This window comes from Eptatretus burgeri, chromosome 9 (genome assembly GCF_056783735.1).
Source record: "Eptatretus burgeri isolate ZD-2024b chromosome 9, Ebu_testis_v1, whole genome shotgun sequence".
NCBI classification, from domain to species: domain Eukaryota; kingdom Metazoa; phylum Chordata; class Myxini; order Myxiniformes; family Myxinidae; genus Eptatretus; species Eptatretus burgeri.
In genome coordinates, this window is record NC_140969.1 from 107,994,943 (window position 1) to 108,019,470 (window position 24,528).

The 24,528-nt window shown below is 40.7% G+C and overlaps 2 protein-coding genes across 3 annotated transcripts in view; one reads left to right on the forward strand and one right to left on the reverse strand.

The window, feature by feature from the left end:
• The window catches only part of CFAP36 (cilia and flagella associated protein 36), a 133,706-nt gene extending 118,505 nt beyond the window's left edge, over positions 1-15,201 (forward strand). Inside the window, exon 12 of the mRNA XM_085896610.1 lies at positions 10,489-15,201. The gene's annotated coding sequence lies outside the window, so the exon portion shown is untranslated. The remainder of the gene's footprint in view (positions 1-10,488) is intronic.
• The window catches only part of TC2N (tandem C2 domains, nuclear), a 51,264-nt gene continuing 41,675 nt past the window's right edge, over positions 14,940-24,528 (reverse strand). For both annotated transcript variants that reach the window (XM_085896605.1, XM_085896606.1), the window contains 2 exons: positions 20,365-20,573; positions 14,940-17,996 (listed from right to left, as the gene is read on the reverse strand). In XM_085896605.1, the coding sequence (XP_085752731.1) occupies positions 17,895-17,996; positions 20,365-20,573 (311 nt within the window). In that variant the 3' untranslated portion in view covers positions 14,940-17,894. The remainder of the gene's footprint in view (positions 17,997-20,364; positions 20,574-24,528) is intronic.

The following is a 24,528-nucleotide window of genomic DNA, read 5'->3' on the forward strand; positions in this document are numbered from 1 at the left end:
AATGACGGACTGTATTTGCAAGTATAAAATAATGGGTATTGTATCATTTGTGGTCCCAAATATATTAACAACTAAAGTTGTCCAGTTCTTTTTGGAACACCCTGAACTTCTGCTTCATGCCAAAATGAATGGAGATTCCAAAAACGATAAAAGTTTTACATTCCGCAGACTCTGTGCATTCCAGGGAAGACAGATGTGATGCTGGTGGGCCAACCCATAGGAAAGAGCAATACTCCTTTGAGTTTCGCCAAAGGCCTTGTTGGCTGTGGGAAGTTCTGATATTTCAAAGAATGGCTTGGTACACTGAAAGATTCCTAGTGTATAGCTGGCTTTGAAAGCCAGCTTAACAATGTGGTTGCCCCATGAGAGATTGCTGATGTAGAGGCCTAGAATTCAAGAGATTGGATCTTTTCCATTGGCTGATCATCTAATCTTACTATTAATTTGCAATTGGTCACTGGCTTTGACACCAACATAAATTTTTATTGGGGACACGAGCTCCATGTGTATCGAACAAACAGTTTCAAATGGAGCATCTCGCTGCCATGTAAATTGCATTAGATGTCGCAATAAATGCGAATTGTTTCTCGCAGCTTGCTGGCTCGATGACAAAAGACGCCATTTGCATTTTTCTGTCTCCATCCCGACCGTTGGTTGTTATCTCCATATGCAGGTTTCAGGAGATGGGAGGAAGTTCTCGAACTCAATCTTCACCTCATTTTTAACTCACCTGGAACGTAGTTTCGGGGAGCTTGTGGGACGGCGTGTCGCCCGTCCACAAATACTTGCAACTTCTTCTCTGAAACTACACAGACTATTTCAACAAAACATCACCACAGCCTTTAGCACCATGTATGTACCAAAGTTTGTTCATGGCATTAAAAAAATCTGGCCCGAATTGGTCTATGGCCCCCCCAAAATAGGTATTGGCTTTCCTCTCAGAAACTACACATGCAATTCCGATTAAACTTGAGCACAACCTTCATCAACCGTGATGTACCAAAGTTTGTTCACAACATTATCGGGGTCTAAGGTCTATATCGGAAATCGGGGTCTAAGGTGGTGTAAGGGGTGTTGCCCCCCACCTCCCCCAAAATATGTATTTGCTTTCTTCTCCGAACCTGTACACAATTTCGATAAAACTTGGCAACAGCCTTCATCACCCATGATGTACTAAAGTTTGTTGATGCTATTTAAGAAATCATAGTCTGAGAAGGTTTATGGGGAAGGGGTTGTTGCCCCCCCCCCCCAAAATGGGTATTTGCTCTCTTCTCAGAAAGTACACACATGATGAAACTTGACCACAGCCTTCATCACCCGTGATATTCCAAAGTTTTTTTTCACGGCATTAGAAAAAAGGGGTCGAAGTGGTTTTACAGGGTTGCTTTATGTATTTGCTTTCTTCTCTGAACCTGCACACAATTTTGATGAAACTTGAACACAGCCTTCATCACCCGTGATGTACCAAAGTTTGTTGACACTATTTAATCAGTGTCTAAGAAGGTTGACGGGGGGGGGGGGGGGGAGGGGAGGGGTTGTTGTCTTGCAAAATAGGTATTGCACACCGCTCCTTCCCAATTCCATATCCAGGCGCTGCATGACGCCATCACCGGGCGCTGAAGGAATGGAGTACTTAGTTTTCACTCTATTTGTTATTTACAAAATCTAAAGATTTCGTAAGTATATTGATGACTTCCGTCATCTGTTTGTGTGTTTGTTTGTTTATGTGTGTGTTTGTTTGTTTGTAGGCACGATAACTCGAGAACGGCAGGAGCTACCAATGTCAAATTACACCACGTGATTCAGAGGGTGATGGCTAGTGCTGATTAGATTTTGGTCAAAATCGGTCAAAGGTCAAGGTCACAGTGAGGTCAAATATTCGATTTTTGATGGTTTGGTACCGATAACTCGAGAACAGAAGAAGCTACCAATGTCAAATTACACCACGTGATTCAGGAGGGTGATGGCTCGTGCTGATTAGATTTTGGTCAAAATCGGTCAAACGTCAAGGTCACAGTGAGGTCAAACATCCAAAACATTCGATTTTGATGGTTTGGTACAGAATCATCATAGAAACTTCTGGTTTGCGTCGCTACCTTCTCCAGAGCCAGCTTTTATTAGACAAGGTCAGAGGTCAAGTTGACGATTTTGTAAGTACCAGTCAATGACTGCTTGTTTGTTTGTTTGTTTGTGTGTGTGTTTGTGTGTTTGTTTGTAGGCTCGATAACTCGAGAACGGAAGAAGCTACCAATGTCAAATTACACCACGTGATTCAGGAGGGTGATGGCTAGCACTGATTAGATTTTGGTCAAAATCGGTCAAAGGTCAAGGTCACAGTGAGGTCAAACATAATTCCGTAAATTCATGTGGAGAAATGGAGTATTTTTGCTTCGGTCGACGTTACGAGTTTGTTTTAACTTCGATTTTAATTTTTCTTCGGTTTTTGCGATCGCTTAGGATGCTTAAACCTCGGTTGTCGAAATGCTGGTAAAAATCGGATGTTTTGGAGACGTTTTAAGATTGTATAAAAAATATTTCACTTGCCGCGTCACGGGTCGTCACGTGGTGCAGCGCGCTCGAGCAGAGGCGTCGTTGATCACGTAAAGGTTTTCCGTGTGCGCGCTGACGGTGTTTTCGATAAAGATGGTGTTTTAAAAGTAATTTTTTATCCCAATAAAGGTTATCGTCGTATGCCTGACTCGCTAAGCCGTCGGATTATGGAAAGATTGTTGGTGGATGGCCGAATATTTCGGTTTTGTGACTTTGATAAAATAATATTAAATAATTGCATGGAGAAATGGAGATTTTTGCTTCGGTCGACGTTGCGATTTTTGATGGTTTGGTACAGAATCATCGTAGAAACTTCTGGTTTGCTTCGCTACCTTCTCTAGAGACAGCTTTTATTAGACAAGGTCAGAGGTCAAGTTGACGATTTCGTAAGAATCAGTCTATGACTGCTTGTTTTCTTGTTCGTTAGTTGGCGAAAAAAATTTTCCCATGTATGTTCTGTAGCGTTTGTCTCTGCTTGTTTGTCTGTTTGTCACATAATTTTTGGCCACTGTTTTCAAGCAATTGTTTTGAATTCTTTTGTGTGTGTCAGTGACCGGCCAAGTATGGCAACACTAAATCTTGGTGAATATCCCAATCGAGATCCAGATCTGAGAATTTTAAAAATAATTCTTCACCATTGAGAGATAGGACCAAAAACAATATCCGGCACAAGATCTCAAAAGGTTATGGATGGATTCACACGAATCTTGGTGGACAGGTTGGGAGTGCCACAAAGAACAATTGATTCTATTTTGGTGAAGATTCGAATCCAGCTCAGGATATAAGAATTATTGAATTTTTAACTGATTCTTCACCATTGAGAGATAGGGCCAAAAACTATAAACAGCATGTTATCTCTAAAAGTTGTGGATGAGTTATGACAATACCAGCTGGATGTGTTGGTTCGGTGACAAGAACAAGCCGATTCGATTTTGGTTAAGGTCCGGATTCAGATCTGACCTATCAGTGGCACACAAAATATAAACTATTCAGCCTGGCGGAGGTATGTTCTCTTCGGAGTTCCATTCCGTTTCGCCAAGTTGTCAATCTATGAGTGATTTTTGAATTTCTTGTTTGTTTGTCTGGGCGATATCTCAGCCATCATTTGAGCTAGGAAGATGAAATTAGGGGACAAAAATGAATATGTACTTTGGCTATAGAGTATTTTTGATTAATTGATTAATTACTTAATTATTATCGATTTATTAATTACTTATTTCTGTTATTTCTCATCCTGCCAATATCTCAGGCCCCTTTTGAACTCGGAAGCTTTTATTTGGATTTGACAGTAACCAAGTGCTTTGGATATAGAGTATTTCTGATTTATTGATCGATTACTTAATTATTATCGATTTCTAAATTACTTATATATTTTATTTCTCATGCAAGCAATATCTTGGGCACCTTTTGAGCTAAGAAGCTGACATTTGGACATGACAGTGAGGAAGTGATTTGCCTAGAAAGAGTATTTTTGATTTATTGATTAATCGATTTATTATGAATTTTTCAATTGATTGCTTAATTTTCAAAAAGTTACAGATTCGGATTAAACAGTGGTGGTTTAGGTATTCTCTTCGGCAATTGATTGAGAAATTATTTCATGATTCTTATTTATTCATTTCAATTCTGCAATTCATCAATTATTGTATGCCGCTCCCTCCCAATTCTGACTCTATGTGCTGCAGGGTGGCATCACTGGAAGCTTAAGGTGCCTCGGCAAACTTGCCAATTATTTTTGAGGTCAACATAGACCAAAAGGTCAACATTGGCCCAAGGTCAACTACTAAGGTGGTATTTCTAAAATCCTCAATTTTCATCTGATTGACTTGAAATTTGAAGAGGATTTATATCTCAGGTCACTTAATTAAACCAGCCAATTATTTTTGGGTTGACTCTGGACCAAAAGGTCAACATGGGCCTATGGCCAACAACTAACGTGGTATTTCTAAAATCCTAAATTTTCATCCAATTGATTTGAAGTTTGAAGAGGATTTTTTTTCAGGTCACTGAACTCAACGAGCCAATTATTTTTTAGGTAAACATTGACCAAAAGGTCAACAACTAGGGTGGTATTTCTAAAATCCTTCATTTTCATCGGATTGACTTGAAATTTGAAGAGGATTTTCACATCGGGTCACTAATTTCAACCACCAATTATTTTTGAGGTCCACATAGGCCTAAAGGTCAACATAGACTGAATTTCTAAAATTGTCAATTTTCATCCGATTGACTTGAAATTTGAAGTGGATTTTTTTTCAGGTCACTGAATTCAAACAGTCAATTATTTTTCAGGTAAACCTTGACCAAAAGGTCAACAACTAAGGTGGTATTTCTAAAATCCTTCATTTTCATCTGTTTGACTTTAAATTTGAAGAGGATTTCTATTTCTGCTCACTGAATTCACAGTCAATTATTTTTGAGGTTAACATAGACCGAATTTCTAAAATTGTCAATTTTCATCTGATTGATTTGAAATTTGAAGAGGATTTATATTTCAGGCCACTGAATTCAACTAAGAAATTATTTTTGAGGTGAACATGGACCAAAAGGTCAACAAAGGCCCAAGGTCAACAACTAAGGAGGTATTCCTAAAATCCTCAACTTTCATCTCATTGACTTGAAATTTGAAGAGGATTTGCATTTCAGGTCACTGATTTCAACCATCAATTATTTTTGAGGTCAACATAGGCCAAAATGACAACATTGGCCGAATTTCTAAAATTGTGAATTTTCATCCTATTGACTTGAAATTTGAAGAGGGGTTGCAGATTTGGTCATTGACTTCAACCACCAATTATTTTTGAAGTCAAATTTGTTTTATGGATTTTGCAAGTATCATGCTCTGCACGACGTCTGCTTCTTCTTTGTTTGTTTTCTTTCTTGTTTGTGTTTGTTTGTCCGGGCGATATCTCAGCTATCCTTTGATCTACGAAGTTGAAATTTGGAGACAAAAGTGAAGATGTGCTTTGGCAAAAGCGATATTTTGTATATTTAGCTTAATTAATTAATTAATTAATTAATTAATATTATCGATTTATTAATTAGTTATTTCTTTTATTTTTCATGCTGGCAATATCTCAGGCCCCTTTTGAGCGAGGAAGCTGATATTTGGACTTCACAGTGACCAAGTGCTTTGGCTATAGAGTCGTATTTTTGATATATTGAATGAATTAATGGATTAATTACTTAATTATTATCGATTTATTAATTACTTATTAGATTTCGTAAGTATATTGATGACTTCCGTCCTCTGTTTGTGTGTGTGTGTGTGTGTGTGTGTGTGTGTGTGTGTGTGTGTGTGTGTGTGTGTGTGTGTGTGTGTGTGTGTGTGCATGTTTGTTTGTGTGTGTGTTTGTTTGTAGGCACGATAACTCGAGAACGGAAGAAGCTACCAATGTCAAATTACACCAGGTGATTCAGGAGGGTGATGGCTAGCGCTGATTAGATTTTGGTCAAAATAGGTCAAAGGTCAAGGTCACAGTGAGGTCAAACATCCAAAACATAACTCGAGAATGGAAGAAACTACCAATGTCAAATTACACCACGTGATTCAGGAGGGTGATGGCTAGCGCTGATTAGATTTTGGTCAAATTCGGTCAAAGGTCAAGGTCACAGTGAGGTCAAACATTCGATTTTTGATGGTTTGGTACAGAATTATCGTAGAAACTTCTGGTTTGCGTCGCTACCTTCTCTAGAGACAGCTTTTATTAGACAAGGTCAGAGGTCAAGTTGACGATTTTATAAGTCCAGTCTCTGACTGCTTGTTTATTTTATTTCTCATCCTGGCAATATCTCGGGCACTTTTTGAGCTCGGAATCTGATATTTGGAAATGACTGTGGCCAAGTGCTTTGGCTATATAGTATTTTGATATATTGATTAATCAATTAATGGATTAATTACTTAATTATTATCGATTTATTAATTACTTATTTATTTTATTTCGCATCCTGGCAATATCTCAGGCACTTTTTCAGCTTGGAATCTGATATTTGGAAATGACTGTGACCAAGTGATTTGGCTACAAAGAGTATTTTTGATGTATTGATTAATCAATAAATCGATAAATTATTTTCTTTCTTGTCTGGCGATATCTCAGCGATATTTGAGTTAGGAAGCTGAAATGTGGGGACAAAAGTGAAGACGTTCTTTGGCAAAAAATGTTATTTTTTATTTTTTGATTAATCAATTAATTGATTAATAACTTAATTATTATCGATTTATTATTTATTTACTTATTTTATTTCTCACCTGGGCAATATCTCAGACACTTTTTGAGCTCGGAAGCTGATATTTGAACATGAACGAGAAGAAGTGATTTGGCTGTAAAGGGTATTTTTCATTTAATTAATTAATCAATTAATTATTTTCTTTCTTCTTTGTCCAGGTGATATCTCAGCCATCCTTTGAGTTAGGAAGCTGAAATTTGGGGACAAAAGTGAAGATGTGCTTTGGCAAAAATGGTACTTTATATTTTTTGATTGATCAATGAATTGATTAATTACTTAATTATTATCGATTTATTAATCAGTTATTTATTTTATTTCTCAACTTGGCAATATTTCAGACACCTTTTGAGCTTGGAAGGTGATATTTGGACATGATAGTGAACAAGTAATTTGGCTATAAATGGCATTTTGATTCATTGATAAATCAATTAATCGATTAATTACTTCATTTTCAGAGAGTTATAGATTCAGGTGAAATGGTGGTGGTTCAGGTTTGTGATTCGGCAATTGATTGAGAAATTAAATTATTTATGATTATTATTTATTTATTTTAATTCTGAAATTAATCAATTAATCAATCAATTATTGTACACAGCTCCCTCCCAATTCTGACTCCATGTGCTGCAAGGCGGCATTGCTGGGCGCCGAAGGTGCCCCAGCAATGTCGTGCGCTGGAGGATTGTTATTTATTATTTGGCATCTCGTACAGTGGTGATTTTTTTTAGCCTACACGAAAAGGTATGCATCAGAACAACGTGTTACATGCTCGGAACAAGATCACCCATAGGGTGGGTACTCTGCGAGACTATATTTAACGGAGCAAGTGTATGTGATGATGTATGTATGTATATGTATATCTGCTCTTCATACATTGATTGAACAGCTGACCTGACATCACCCGCAATTGTAACCTGAAATACTTAATCTAAAGTGCCCAGAGGACCCAAAAGAACCCACCCAGAATACCAAAAAGAACCCCACCCAGGAGACCCAAAAGTCCCAAATGACCCCGAGGACCCAAACGATCCCGAGAACCTAAATGACCCCGAAGACCACAGGAGACCACAAAGACCCGGGTGATCTTGGGGGGGGGGTTAAAGATTGAAGACTCCAAAAACCCCGAAGACCAAAAATACCTAAAAGATCCTGATGACCCCAAAGACCCTTAAATACTCAAAAGACCCCAAAATGCTCCAAGGACCCAGAAGATTCAAAAAGCTGAAAATACCCCAAAGACCCAAAATACTGAAAAGACTCTGAAGATCCCCACAAGATACAAAAGACCCCGAGGACCCGGAAGAGCTAAAATACCCAAAGGACCCAGAGGACGCAAAAGACCCCGAAAACTCAAAGGACCTAGGGCATCCAAAAGACCCCGAGGACCTAAAAAAACCATGAGGACCCAAAATACCTCGAGAACCAAAAATACCTTGAGGAGCCAAAAAACCCGACAGACCCAAAAGACACAATGGAACTATCACGGACACATGGAAATTCTGCATAATGTGAAATGTGACTTCAGGTCCCGAACCCACCCCCCACCACCCCCTCAGACCCACACACAATCCCATGTCCTTAACCCCCCTCCCAACTCTGACCTCTCTCTGCCACACCTACCACTACACCCAAACTCTATGCTCCCCTCCCCCTTTCTTCACATCATCAAATCCCCTCCCAACTCAATGTCATCAACTCCACCCCACCCCCCCCACACCCTCAATAGCCTCAAACCCCTCGATCCTAACTCTGTCCTATCTCTGGCTCTCCCAAGCCAACCCTGTCATCAAAGTATAATTCAAATCCTCAACTGTTCCAAACCCAAAGTACTCAATCCCCCTTCCATCCCCAAGTCCTCAATCCCCCCCCTTCCTAACGTCTCAATCTCCCTCTTCCAACTGCATGCACCCCCACCACCAACTCTCTGTCCTGCCTTCCACATTTCTTCCTGTTCTTAACAACGTTACACAGGGGACTTTGGTGCATGAGAAGGTCATTCGGCCTATCGTGCCTGCATTGGTCGTGTCCCTAACACGACAGCTTGGCCAGTTTGAGCGAATGTGGCGTTTTGCCGAGCAATGAGGATCGTGTGTGAGACGTTCCTGGTGGGAGAGGACATTCTCAGTCCAGGCATTTCCCATCCTGGCATCTAAAGCCAGTGAGTGGTTGTCGACGTGGGCCCTGCAGACGGTCGTGGGTTCGAGTCCCACCATGGTGATTTGAGTCGGTGTGACCACACGAGGCGGGGCAGGTACCCCGGGCCGGCTCTGCCGACTGAAGACCCATCGGGTCCATTCTCTTTTTGGCTGTGTGTGGGCCCATCTGTAAGTAGGAATTGTTAAGTGCTCTTCGCTTGTACATTATTTGTATTTCTTCTAATAGTCAGATAACTCTGCTCCTTGCATGCTCCCCCCTGCCCCCCCCAAATATAAATAAATCCTGTGTTTAATGTTTCAGCTCGTTTCTGTGTTTCTTTCATTGGCTTAGCATGGTGCGTATTGGGAAATTTGGGAAGCGGCAAATTGTACAGTTGGACCGACGGGACCTCAGTAACCCTCCGCTCGGGTTACGCACGGGTCCAGCACGCATACGGCTCGTCCCGTATGAGTGCCGTCGAGGGTGTGAATCCTCAGCAGCTTGCCATTTGGGCCCCTAGGTATTTTGAAGTTTGGCAAATAACCCTGTCCCACGTGGTTGATTTATTGACGATTCACGGTCCTGTAAGGGACCCGTACCTTTCGGAGTTTTCCGAAAGGTATGATCTAGATTCCGGGTGTTCGGTAAAATCGACCCTGCTGCTCCACCTAACAGTCGTGCTCGCAACCGACGTCCGGCTCCACAACAATATTTCATGAGAACCACCCTCTTCGGTCATCATGATGTCCTGATTCTGCAATGGTAAACAATACCTTCTGATTCTGATGTACCATACTATGTTACACAGCGTCGGTGGTGCCGAAGCAGTTTCTGGGCAAGAATTATACTGGGTGGTTTGACATTGCCTTCCCAGCAGGAGTTTGGGCATAGCAGGAATTTGGAATTTGTTCAGGGTGCTGGCAATAGCTCACCTCGTCTTCACAAAGGACACTGTGGGATGTTTAACGTCCACCAACTAATTCCGTCAGACGGGTCAGCCAATTTAACGTCCATTAACATTGATGAATGACCGTGCGGGTGAAACACCAGAATGACATTTTATAGCTGGATCAGGATTCGAACCCAGGCTTGACAGCTGAGAGGCAAGTCTATGTACCTCTAAAGTCGAGACTATTCTGCCAGCCCAAACAGTAAATACAGATCTATCACAAAAAGATAAATAAAAACAGTAATTATTGTATATGTGTGTACACGAGATGTTAATTTACAAAATGAGCTTATACCACAGTAACACAGCCACACCCTAACCCTAAGCCCCCTCTACCCCCCCTCTCCCCACCAACATTTGAACAAATGCTGGGTTCTGCCAGAGTTATGACTTTTCTCATCCTGCAACTCTAAATTCTTTTGTGAGGATGCTGGAATGTTTTGATATCGACCTGTATCTTTTTACGCACACTTCTCATGTTTACCTTCCAAACAACATGGCATTGTCATCGTTTTCTGTTCTTTTCTTTGACACGCCACCAAAATTTGCATGTTGGTTCAAGTTACCAGTCATTTGAAATTTGTTTTTGAGGACATTTGTGTTTTCCTCTTATTTCCCCTCTGTTGCAGATGGAAGGTATAATAAAAACATAAGGGCAATACACCTAGGTGCTCACCTGGAAGAATAATGATACTGAGGAGGAAGTCGACAACCGGCAAAATGTATGTACCAATGAACCAATGTTATAGCAAATAAATATTTTGGGGGAACCCCCCACCCCCCTCCCTTAAACCCCCTTCGAGCCCGATTTTTCTCATGTCACAAACAAACTTTGGTACATCATGGGTGATGAAAGTTGTGGTCAATTCATGGGAATTCTGTGTGTACTTTCTGAGAAGAATGAAAATACCTCTTTGGGGGGAGGGGGAGGGTTGGGGGGGGGGGGTCGACAACTCCCTTATAATCAGGCCCCCTCAGACTTCCATTTAAAAAAAAAAAATCTTTATGCGTTGTACAAACTTTGGTACATCACGGGTGATGAAGGTTGTGGTCAAGTTTCATCAGAATTGCATGCGTAGTTTCGCAGAAGAAAGCAAATAGCTATTTTGGTGGGCAACCTCCATCGGCCCCCTGAGGCCCGTTTTTTTGTTTGTTTATTTAATGCCATGAACAAACTTTGGTGCATACTGGGTGATGAACGATATAGCAAAGTTTCATCAAAATCGTATGTGGAGCTTCAGGATGGAGTTGCAAGTCTTTGTGGACGGACGGACTGATGGACGAAAGATGCACCATCCCATTCGCTCCCTGGAATTACGTTCCAGGTAAACTTAAAATGAGAAGGCAATTTGTGAAAGTGTCGCAGCTTGCACAGAACCCAGCACCGTAGTGGTTCCCGAGGTCCGGGAAGTTCACATCGAAGCAATGAAGGAGCATTGAATGTGTGGTTAAAGGACAATGCCAAGAAAAATGTGCTTTGAAGAAGAACCTCTGATTCGTAAAAAGGCAAAGCGCGTGGTACGATCATCGAGTTGGCATGGGTGGTGCTGCAAACATGAGTGATGAGGGTACGAGTGGCCCCAGTCCCTTCCGAGCTAGCAGGGGATGGTTTGACGGCTTCAAGAAGTGGTACGGTCTCCACAATGTGAAGCTCACCAGACGAGCATGCCTCACCAGACGAGACGAGCATGGAGGAGTTGGAGGCTATCATCAAGGTTTCCGAAGAGGAGAAGGAGGAGGAGGAGGATAGTGATGAGGAAGAAGACGTGGCGAGGCACAACCTTCCTGTCAAGTTCATGGGTGAGGTGCTGCAGGATATGGGGCAGTTGCTCACAGGTTGCAAGATGCTGACCCAGTGATGGAGTAGTACCTCTGGTTCAAGAAGGGATTGGATGATGTTTTGCTCCTGAACAGAGAGCTGCACAGAAAGCTGCAGCACTCAGCAAAACAGCTCTTAACTAGAAGGGCACTCAGTGGAGTGCATACCTCCACCACGCAATGCCTGATCCATGAGAACGTATCGGACCCAATACATTTTTGAGGTATCGTGCTATATATCGGTTTTAGCCCTATCTCCTCCTCCGACTTTAAAAACGTCTAGTAGTCGGATTCGGATCTACATCTTCACCAAAATCTAATCAATTTGTCCTTGTCACACACCGAACCTGTCCACAAAATTTAATTTGGATCCGTCTACAACTTTTTGAAATATCCTGCACACAAACAAATAAAGAGACAGAAAGGGGTGAAAACATGACCCCCTTCACCTTCAGTGGCAGAGGTAATAACCTATTCTTTTTGCCCTGGCCCCTTCACCTCAACACCTTCAGCGCTCTAACCTGCATCCCCTTCATTGCATGCCTCATCACCTGCATCCTCTTTAGAGGAGTTCACTGGATTCCAACTCATCATCATCACATCAAAAGTTGTCATATCTGAAATAAAATTTGGAAAGAGTACCTGCTGTTGGTTTTTTCTTTTCTTTTTTTGGAAGCATTTTTAAGGAAACTTATCTTGTGCATTAGTGTTCGTAAACTATTTTAAATGTCATGAATCACGAACCGCTGGGAATCTATTCCCCTTTTCCCATTGAAACAATACCCTGATATATGCACATTCAACATTCACAACATTTTCCAGGAACGTATCCCCCGCGAATGTCAGGGTCTTACTTGATATGCCACTTGATTGTTTTCTCTCCTTGTAAATACAGTTTGTACAACAATTCATCACAGCCTAGAAACATTCCCAAATTTTCCCCTATGTGACATCCACACCTTCAGAACCTTAACAGTGACTTATCACTCCACAGTCGGCCAGCATAATGCATCCAATGTGGAAGGGAGAGATAAGTGATTGGTAAGATGAGATGAGGAGAGAAAGAGGTAGATGGGTACTGTGCAGACCCCTGCACACTTCACACCAGTCCGATAGGACCAGTGTTGCTTGTTGTTTCTGGTTCCCACATCCTGACTGAAACCGGAACCCTCCGCGCTCCGCTCCCGCTTCTCATACAGCCGCGGCTCCGGCGTTTCCGTACATGGCAAGTGACCCGGATTTTACGGATTTGACCCATTTTGTTTCTGAAAACCCGCAGACCCACTTTAGTGTGGTCCAAACCTGTATTGGATGGAATGTAGGATCAATTTTAAAAACTCAATGTTTCACTTCCATTCCACTGGCAAGGATTGACACACACACATACTGATGAATGTGTAGCGACCTGGAGTCGATATGCAAGGTATCACTGTCGTGTCTAGTCTAACGGCTGTGTGATGTCATGAGCGTTCCCTCACTGAAGGCCACGTCGACGTCCTCCAGGATTCCGCACGCACCATCACGTCACTTCCGATCACGTGGACCATATTGCCATCACCACAAACCAATCGATCCGTGATGTCCAATTCGTTCTTCCACGTCTTGGTGATATTTATCGGTCCTTTGGAGTATTTAAAATGGAAGGATTTGATTTGATTCGGATTGTTTTTCATTCATAGAAGGTGTCCGCAGATTACCAAATTCAAACCGCAATAATTATAATGAAATCGGATATATGACGCCATGTAATTACAAAGACACTAAGATAGTTGCAGGTTTGAGTACAGTGCAGTATCCCATCCTATTTTACAGGCTGGAGGGCAGTATACCATTTCATTAATTTTTATTACCGTTTCAATTTGGAATGGTGATTTGTGGAATGCGATTGTTTATGTTGTTTCGTATGCAGGCTGTGGATGCTGTTTGCATCATTTTTCTGGAAGCGTCGGAAAGGTGAAAAAAAAACGTCGGAAAGGGTCATAGGGAGCAATCGCATGCCTGGTTGTTGGCTTAATGGTTAGGGTGGTGGGCTTGGGATCCCAGGATCCTGAGTTCAAATCCCCCTCAGCTGTTGAATTAATACCAGGTGGGGTCAACTCGATCTGTCATCCTTCCGAGGTTGGCAAAATGAGTGCCAGCTTGCTGATATCCTGTGTCGGAGTGGTGACCCGTCCAGGATTGTACCCAATAGCCAAGGAGACTGCTTAAGCAGAACCAACGCTCTGCACAGAGTATGGTCCCATTCTCCTCCTCCGACATGTCCACCAAGTTTCATCCGAATCTGTCCACAACTTTTTTGAGACATCATGCTCAAAATCAAACAGGGGTGAAAACATGTCCTGCCCACAAGTACCCTCATCAGAATACCTTGTGAAAACAAAATGCTCAGATAGTCAAGTTACCCACCCAAATTTATTTTTACTTTGAACAAAACGTGGCATTGCTCTTGAGCACGTACAACGACAGTGCATTGGGCGTGACATTCCACAAGGACAGATGATGTCGGTGATTGTACGTGCAGCCGGAAGGCAATCAAACTGGTTCTTGTGTACCCCTTGACCCAAACACTGCCATGATTCATGATGGACTCGATATGTGATTCATTCATGGTGGACTCTATATGTGTGCTTGATGTGGAATTTGTAATACAGTATATGGAAAAAGCACTGGAATGTTGGGGTTAAGGTTTTCTTTCAATGGCTGCCAAACCTTCACATGAACCTTTGTTCACCAAGGTGATGTAAATAATGGCATCCATTTGATGATGGCTGTGTGGGATATTATCAGCAACAACAGTTTAATCACTCTGAGAATGTTGACATTTTCAGTGTCAAAGGCATGGGAATGACATCATTGTTTGTATTTAGAACACAAAGGCAAACACTCTAAGGCATCTCGCTGACACGATGCATTGTTCAGAGGCCTTTTATCAACTCAAGGTCTTATGTAGCACCATGTAAGTTTACTTGCATTGTTCTCTATCGTTGGTTTATGAACAGTTTGCAGAAAAGAAAAACAATACAGTTTTGTATACTTCGAAAATAAAAGTGTGAGGAATAGGTTTTCATGTGTAGATGGTGTGCCAAAAGGTAGTTTCAAACAGATTATTAATGGCAAAGTAAAACGATGGATTTAAGAAACTTCCGAGAGTGAAAAATGCAGTCGAAGTTGCCAAATTCCAACATAGAACCTGTTTTTGTTTTTTAGATGTTTAACTTGATTTGACGTGGTGCACGATGAACCAGCAACGTTACCAAGGAGGCCAGGAATGTCGTTTTGCTTTATTAAACCCGAAAATTTTCTAATTATACATCATTCGCAATATTGAACATAAAACGCACCTTCATACAACACTGTATAAACTGCTCCTTGAACATGTTTACATCCCAACAAAATATTTGTGTACACATTTTAAAAACAACCATGTCCTTCAAAACCCGCAACAAGTAGTTGCAAAATGTTCACATCCATGAAGCAGATACTGTATATAAGGTTGCTGAAAAAAAAAATTAAAAAAAAGAAAATCTACTCACTGCGTACATCACCAACAATCATTTGCAAAAAAATTTTTTTTACATTTTGTTCCTACATTGGCAAATATAATAAATTGAAGGCTTTGATGGAGCACATCTGTTTGGACCGCCACACACTCACCAACACAATGCAACAAGATTGTGGCAAACAGCTTAATCAGCGACAGTTTTTGAGAATCATGTGATGGGCGACGGTCGACGATCGTCATCAACTACTTTTTCAGGTGCATCAGGGACATTCGTAAAAGTTGAACATCCTCAACTTCTACAAGTTATTAGTGACAGTTTTGTCGTGTGAGGCATTCCCCAGCAATCGTTCATGCTACTATATTGAACTTTCATATTAAATATAAGTTTGGGCTTCAAAGTTCACAAAAGCTACAACTATTTTTTTTTAATGCTGCAAAGGATATGATCCTCTGATTGATGCTCCAGCTGGAATCTACTGAAATCTGAAGTTTAAATGGCATTCTTGCTCATTGAACACGTTCAACTTTTACAATTCATCGACGACAATCATGCAGTGTGTGCAGCAGTCTTCGCCAATCGCCCATGCGGCACAAATTTATTGACCAATTAAACTTCAGCTTTCAGTAGATTCCAGCTTGAGTGTCAATCAAAGATTCGTATCTTCTGCAGTGTTGTTTTCTTCTACATAGTTGTCGCTTTTGTAAATTTTGAAGCCCTAACATGAATTATGAAAGTTAAGTGTTGGAGCCTGAATATGCCCTTTGTTTCATGTGTTTAACAAACTTGAAGAAAGAATAAAATACTTCGTGCAATTCTCAGTACATTGTATTCTGAACACTTTATTGATAAATACCAACTGTGTGTGTGTGTGTGTGTGTGTGTGTGTGTTTTTATCTTTATAGTCCATACTTGTTTAAATTGCTGGATGCATTATCTGTGGCCAAAATATGCAAATTGTGTTGTCTTGTGCGGCAATCTCTGACAAAACAAGATTGTACAAGATTCATCGTGGACAATCTTGTTTCGTGGCATCAGCGAGTGTGCCATGTCTCTTACTCTGAAAACAAACATTAAGTCAAAACCTCAACAAACGAATATTCTTGAAAGCAATGAAAAGTGGAAGAGTTGATAAAAAAAAATAACTCTTCCGATGCTGGAAACAGTGCGAGTCACGCAAGCACAAGCAAAGAAGACACAATCTGAACGATTAAGAAAAAAAGTTTGAACATGTTTGATTGAAAAAGACATGTCTTGGATCACACTTTTATATTTTTATTTTATATTTATGGTTTTTGGTGAAGTTATAAAAGCTGTACGATGAACCTTGCACAGCACTTTATCGGTTGGATTGACGTATATGAACGAATGACGCACACTTCTCATTTTAATTGTACAACTCTCCGGTAAAAATTAACATGACTTCACCTTGACGATTTGCAGTGCAATTAAATGTTGTAAAAACGAGAGAAATTAAACCCATGAACATATTTGGCATCACAAAGAAGACAGCGTTTTGTTAAAAAGGGGGGAAATTATTTTTCACTCCAGCTGGATATACATGAAACAAACACCCATTTTATTCAGGTATCATGAACAATTAACTGATTTCAGATAGAGTAACCTAGTTTAGTAATGAATTAGACAATGTGTTGAACTGCGGCTTGGTATAATGTTTAACAACAAAGTATAAATGATCACTTTGCAATGAATAATACTAATTCACTGCCAAGGACAACATTCAATTCACTGGTTTCATCATTGGCTTCCAAAAAAGCCTGCAAGCACACACACCTGCATCAACCGACATGTTCCATGGGCATGAAACCCCATGATGCTCTAAAAAAAGCCTGCAAGCACACACACCTGCATCAACTGACATGTTCCATGGGCATGAAATCCCATGATGCTCTAAAAAAAGCCTGCAAGCACACACACCTGCATCAACCGACATGTTCCATGGGCATGAAATCCCATGATGCTCTAAAAAAAGCCTGCAAGCACACACACCTGCATCAACCGACATGTTCCATGGGCATGAAATCCCATGACACTCTAAAAGCCTGCAAGCACACACACCTGCATCAACTGACATGTTCCATGGGCATGAAACCCCATGATGCCCTAAAAAAGCCTGCAAGCAGACACACCTGCATCAACCTGCATGCTCCATAGCCATGAAACCTGATGATGCATCTCCTGTTGTTGTCCAATATAACATTCTCTCACATTAAAGGCTTTTCTCCTAATAATAGAACACAATAATTATTTATAAAATTGTTTTAAATGTACAAGTTATTCAATGAACCATTTTATTTCTTTCTCAGCTTTTACTTGATCCAAAATGCAACCCAAAGGCACTTTTTTAATTTGCATTTTATATGTTACACCTGATTTGAAAGGGATTGAGTTAACTATTCATGACATAAAAACTGATTCAAAAGTTAATTGAGTGCATGTAAAGGACAATATATATGAAACTAAACTATCATCCTGAACCATGACTAACTACTCCCCTCCACAAAGCAACCGAATTCCAACCTATTTACGGACAAACTCCCACCCCCCCAAAAAACCCCCACTTTTCCAGCAAAGTCAGGATAAGGGTTGACAATTATTGACCATACGAGGCCACGGTTTACATTAACCACCCCTTGGACCAATTATGAATAATGTTTGAAGAAAGATAAACACAAGCTGTCACTCTGGAAGTTCGATCACTGCAATTGATGCCACATGGTGATGGTCTTGTCAGGGTTGATCACAGTTTCCTCCCATTGTTGCAAAGGTGAACCTTGGCTGTCGAAACCAAGGGTAACCTGCAGGACAATTCAAACGGTAATTAAATTTCTCCTCCCCCTCCCCTCTCTCATTAAAATTATTGGCACACCTTCATTCACCTTGCCTTCCACCAACAGCTCATTCTCCCCCACCACCATCTTCTTGCGTATGGCAGATCCCCAAATTTATTTATATATTTTCTTCTCCCTCTTTTCTTTCACATTGATGTTAAACTTTTACAATTGAGAATCCTTGCACTATCCATAATCCGAATTTAGAAACTTAGCAGCTAAAACGAAAACTGTCTTTTTAGGAAATGGTCCCGAGTCTGAACGTAAATAATTTATTATATGTCATGGAGGAGGAACACTGTGTGAAATGATTATCCTTGGGAATCCAGACCTCATGAGATATATATATATATATATATATATATATATATATATATATATATATATATATATATATATATATATATATATATACACACATATATATTGTTGCGGGCCAGGGGGGTCGGGTGAGAAGACCACTCGGTGGGGGTATGTCGGTTCTCACCAGACTCCCCGGAATTGTAGGCCGTCGCACATGGATAATTCCGTGATGCTGCGGGTCGCTTAACCGACCGTGGACGCCAATAACTCAACCGCGTGACCTGGGGTCCTCCCGTCTATGGGTTAATCGGGTTCCCTAATTAATCACATGATTTAATTACCGGGGAACACGCCTTCGGTATGCCTTGTACGAATCGGATCAGTCTACCGGATCGGATCACTTTTCCGGATCGGATGCAGCTGAGCGACACACTCCCTTGTTGTCCCACTAAACAATATATATATATATATATATATATATATATATATATATATATATATATATATATATATATATATATATATATCTTCTTCTTTCGGCTGCTCCCGTTAGGGGTCGCCACAGCGGATCATCCGAATGATCCACATCGTGATTTGGCACATGTTTTACGCCGGATGCCCTTCCTGACGCAACCCTGGTTGCCTCTTACAACACAGGGATATGGTACACCTATTTTAACTGGGGTACACACTGGCCCAGTACACTGGTACTCACTTTGCCGACCTCGGAAGGATGACAGGTTGAGTCAACCCCCTGGTGTATTAATTCAGTGGCCTAACGGGGCTTGAACTCAGGACCTTTTGTATCCCAAGCCGGTGCCCGAACCACTGCGCCAACACCAGGATATATATATATATATATATATATATATATATATATATATATATATATATATATATATATATATATATTTACATATACTTATATATACATGCATATGCATATATACATACATTTATATATACATATACTTATGTATATGCATATATATATATATATATGTGTATACACATTATATAAACTAGTACGTGCCCGTACGTACGTGGTCATACGTGCGTGGCCGTATATGCAAAAAAAAAAAAACTTTCAAACCGCGTGCCAGAAACAACCACACAGGCTGTTACTTCGCTCTCGCGTGCCCGTACATGCATGGCCATACGTGCAAAAAAAAAAAACAGGCCGTTCCTTCGCTCTTGTAAACGACGACTGGATTGGGGCATTGTGTTTATCTACAAATGCGCATAAGAAATCGAGAAATTATTAGAATACAGTAAGTCATCACTATCCGGAAGTCCATACGTTGTAACCTGTAATGGGGAACGCAGCTGAGGATCTCCTCCCAAACGCCTATGCAGCATCGTGTCCTGTCATTGGTTTGGTAAATAAGTGGCCATAACTTGGGAAGCACTTGTCCGATTAATATCAAACCTTGAAAAGGCACATCCTCGGGTCCCCATCAATATATCTGGCAAGTTTCAATTAGATCGGACCAGTGGTTGTCGAGAAACAGCGGTCACAGACACACACACACACACACACACACACACACACACACACACACACACACACACACACACACACACACACACACACACACACACACACACACACACACACACACACACACACATTGCTGGAATTATAGATTGACATATATATATATATATATATATATATATATATATATATATATTTATATATATACATATTTGTATCTAAGTTGTCAACTTTGATCTGGATTACTCAAAATGCTGAACCTTTTTATCAGGTTCTGAAGTTTCTTTTTTTTAAGGAAGGCAGCTATTCATCTACTCATGTTCAATCCATGAATAATAGTAGTAAGCACGATTTTGAAGATGAAATTAGACATAAAGAAAGTTGTAAATACATATGATGCGACAATTTGAGGGAGGTTTCACATTGAACAGGAATCTTGGTGAGGTTGAGGTACATTTTTGGATTTGCAGGAAGGTGGAAAGACTGAACACAACGAGGGAGAGGATGGTCAGATAACTAATTAGTAAGTCTTACCTTGCCCAGATGATGGGAGCGGCGGAAAGCATCACGGTAACCCACACGCACAATGACACTCACACCCAAGAACTTCTGTTCTTTATTGGCAGCCGGCAATGTGAAAGTCTCATCCCAGGACACAGAGCCGGAATTGGTGCGACAGGAGTGAGTTTGGCACTTCTCGACACACTCGGATGCCACATGCAGTTCCACTTTTACAAACGTCTCTGCAACAGAGCAAGGTGATATAATTTGCTCATCTCACTGATGATACGAGTCTTTACACAGGATCCAAAAATATCTGAATGATGTGTGTGTGTGTGTGTGTGTGTGCATGCATATACATATATTTCTTATCTCCTACAGACCAATGGTGCTGATTTAACACTTCGTGTCGTGTGTGTTTTTATATATACATATATATATATATATATATATATATATATATATATATATATATATATATATATATATATATATCTCTGGAAAAAATTAAGAGACCACTGCAAAATGATCAGTTTTTCTGGTTTTACTATTTGTAGGTATGTGTTTGAGTAAAATGAACATTTTTGTTTTATTCTATAAACTACTGACAACATTTCTCCCAAATTCCGAATAAAAATATTGTCATTTAGAGCATTCATTTGCAGAAAATGACAACTGGTCAAAATAACAACAAAGTTTCAGTGTTTTCAGACCTCAAATAATACAAACAAAACAAGTTCATATTCATTTTTAAATAACACAATACCAATATTTTAACTTAGGAAGAGTTCAGAAATCAATATTTTGTGGAATAACCCTGATTTTCAATCATGCGTCTTGGCATGCTCTCCTTCATGCGTCTGGCATGCTCTCCACCAGTCTTTCACATTGCTGTTGGGTGACTTTATGCCACTCCTGGTGCAAAAATTCAAGCAGCTCGACTTTGTTTGATGGCTTGTGACCATCCATCTTCCTCTTGATCACATTCTAGAGGTTTTCAATGGGGTTCAGGTCTGGAGATTGGGCTGGCCATGACAGGGTCTTGATCTGATGGTCCTCCATCCACACCTTGATTGACCTGGCCGTGTGGCATGGAGCATTGTCCTGCTGGAAAAACCAATCCTCAGAGTTGGGGAACATTGTCAGAGCAGAAGGAAGCAAGTGTTCTTCCAGGACAACCTTGTACGTGGCTTGATTCATGAGTCTTTCACAAAGACAAATCTGCCTGATTCCAGCCTTGCTGAAGCACCCCCAGATCATCATCGATCCTCCACCAAATTTCACAGTGGGTGTGAGACACTGTGGTTTGTAGGCCTCTCCAGGTCTCCGTCTAACCATTAGCCGACCAGGTGTTGGGCAAACCTGAAAATTGGACTCATCCTTATGGTCTTTTGCAAACCTCAGGCTGGCTCTTCTTTGCTTCTCATTGATGAAGGGCTTTTTTCTAGCTTTGCACGATTTCAGGCCTGCCCCGAGGAGCCTGTTTCGAACCGTCCTCGCCGTGCACTTCACCCCAGCTGCCGTTTGCCATTCTTTTTGTAGGTCACTTGATGTCATCCTACGGTTGTTGAGTGACATTCGAATGAGTTGCTGATCATCGCGGTCAGTGGAAAGTCGTTTTCGCCCTCTGCCAGTCTATAGCTTTGTTGTCCCCAATGTCTGCTACTTGACCTTGTTCTTATGAACCGCCGTCTTTGAAATTTTAAGGATGGAAGCAACGTGACGCTCACTGTATCCCTCTGCCAGTAAAGCCAGAATTGAACCCTTCTTTTCCTCACTCAAAACTTTTCTTTTCAACTCTTATGGCATGGTCAATAGTTATTTTTAGTTGATTCCAATTACTTTTGAAGTACTACTAGCACTGTTTTGCCATCCAGCTGGTCCTATTGCAAGACGATAGTGATGACCACAGTAGTGGTTTTTATACTTTTCCTTGTAAAATAAGATTCGGTTCAGGTGATCACCTAATCAGTACCTCACGAAGTAGAATGAGGTGTGCCTGTGTTGGAATTCAACAGACACTGGAATGGAATGGCTGCCATTTTTTTTGGAGTGGTCTCTTATTTTTTTCCAGAGCTATATATATATATATATATATATATATATATATATATATATATATATATATATATATATATATATATATATATATATATATATATATATATATATATATATATATATATATATATATATATATATATATATATATATACACACACATATATAAAAGAAAAAGCACACTGAGTATGAAGAGGTTAAAAAAAAACTTTTATTGGGTCTGACGTTTCAGGAGCTGTCTGGCTTCCATCCTCAAAGGCAATTATGAAAACGGTTTACATTTCAAAATTCAGCGTATTCGCTCACCTGAAATGAAGCTCCAGGGAGCTTATGGTATGGCACGTCGGCCGTCAGTCAGTCAGTCAGTGCATCTGTCCATCTGTCTGTCCATCCACAAACACTTACAACTTCTTCCCTGAAACTACACACATGATTCCGATATATATATATATATATATATATATATATATATATATATATATATATATATATATATATATATATATATATATATATATATATATATATATATACACACACACACACACTGGAATCAATCTAGTAGCCCTACGCTGAACCCTCTCCATGGATCTATATCCTTCCGGAACTGTGGTGAACAAAACTGCACACAATATTCTAGATGTGACCCTCACTAAATTCCTGTACAATGTTAACACCACCTCTTTTGATTTATAATTGATCCCCCTCCGAATACAACCTAAAACCCTATTTGCTCTACCTAATTAGTATATGGCCCTGTGCTGCCTGCTTACCTCCCATATCTATTACCACCCCCAGATACTTCTCCTGTGTGACACACTCTAAAATTATCCCTTTACATCCTGTAATCTCCATTTTCATTGTTCTTTCCCATCCCCAACACCTTACACTTGCTCAGGTTAAATTCCATCTGCCAATCTTTTGCTCAATCTAAACAAGTATCAATACTTTACTGAGTCTGATCAGCACCCACTCTGCTGTCTACCTCACATCCAAGCTTTGTGCCATCTGCAAATTTGGAAGGTTTACTTACTCTTTACCCCATTATCCAAATCGTTGATGTAATTAATGAATAATATTGGTCCAAGTACTGATCCCTGATGTACCCCACTACTTACATCCTCCCAACAAGACATCCTCCCACTCACAGCCACTCTTTGCTTCCAATTAATAAGCCAGTTTGCAATCCAATTAGCCACCTGACCAGCCCAATTAGCCACCTAACCAGCCACTCAACAAGCCCTCACTTTGGTTAGCAACCTCTAATGTGGTACCTTATCAAATGCCTTCTTAAAGTCGAGATACACGATGTCCACTGCCTTTCCCTCATCCACCCAATCAAACACTACTTCATAGAACTCTAAAAGATATGTTAAACAGGAACTGCCTTTGGTAAACCCATGCAAGCAGCATCCAAGATGTCACTGAAAGCCTGGATCTTAGTTTTGACCAAGAAACACGTAATCCCAGTGGCTCAGACTCCCCATTCAGCACCTCGAGGGCCCTCAAAAAATATCCAGTCTCCGCAAAGATGACTGCATCATCTGCGAAATCAAGGTCAGAGATCTTGACATTCCAAAACGATGTACCACAGCTTGATCTCTCTGACATCCACCCTATAATCTGGTCCATACAAGTGCTGTAAAGTGTGGGGGCTTTACACACCCCCTGACGAACTCCAGCAACAACTGGAATTAAGTCAGAGAGGGTATCACCACATCTCACAGCACTCTCAGTACCAGAGTAGAGTTCAGACATCAGATCGATCAGTTTTGGTGGCACCCCACCAAGACCAAGAATCCTCCAGAGGGCATCCCGATTCACTGAATCAAACACTTTTCAGACATCAACATAAGCTGCAAGCAGCCCCTGCCGAAAGTCTCGTCTGCATTCGGTGAAGACCCGAAGAGCAAGGATATGGTCAATTGTGGATCTCTTTGGTGTAAAGCCTGACTGCTCTGGGCGCTGGTGCTCAAGCAGATGGTGGCGAGCCATATCAAAAATTATCCGAGCAAAGATCTTGCTCAGCACTGAGAGCAGCATCACCCCTTGGTAGTTGCTGCAGTCTTGGCAATTACCCTTCCCTTTCCAGAGAGGGACAACAAGGCCCCTCTTCCAGTCAGTTGGGATAATGCC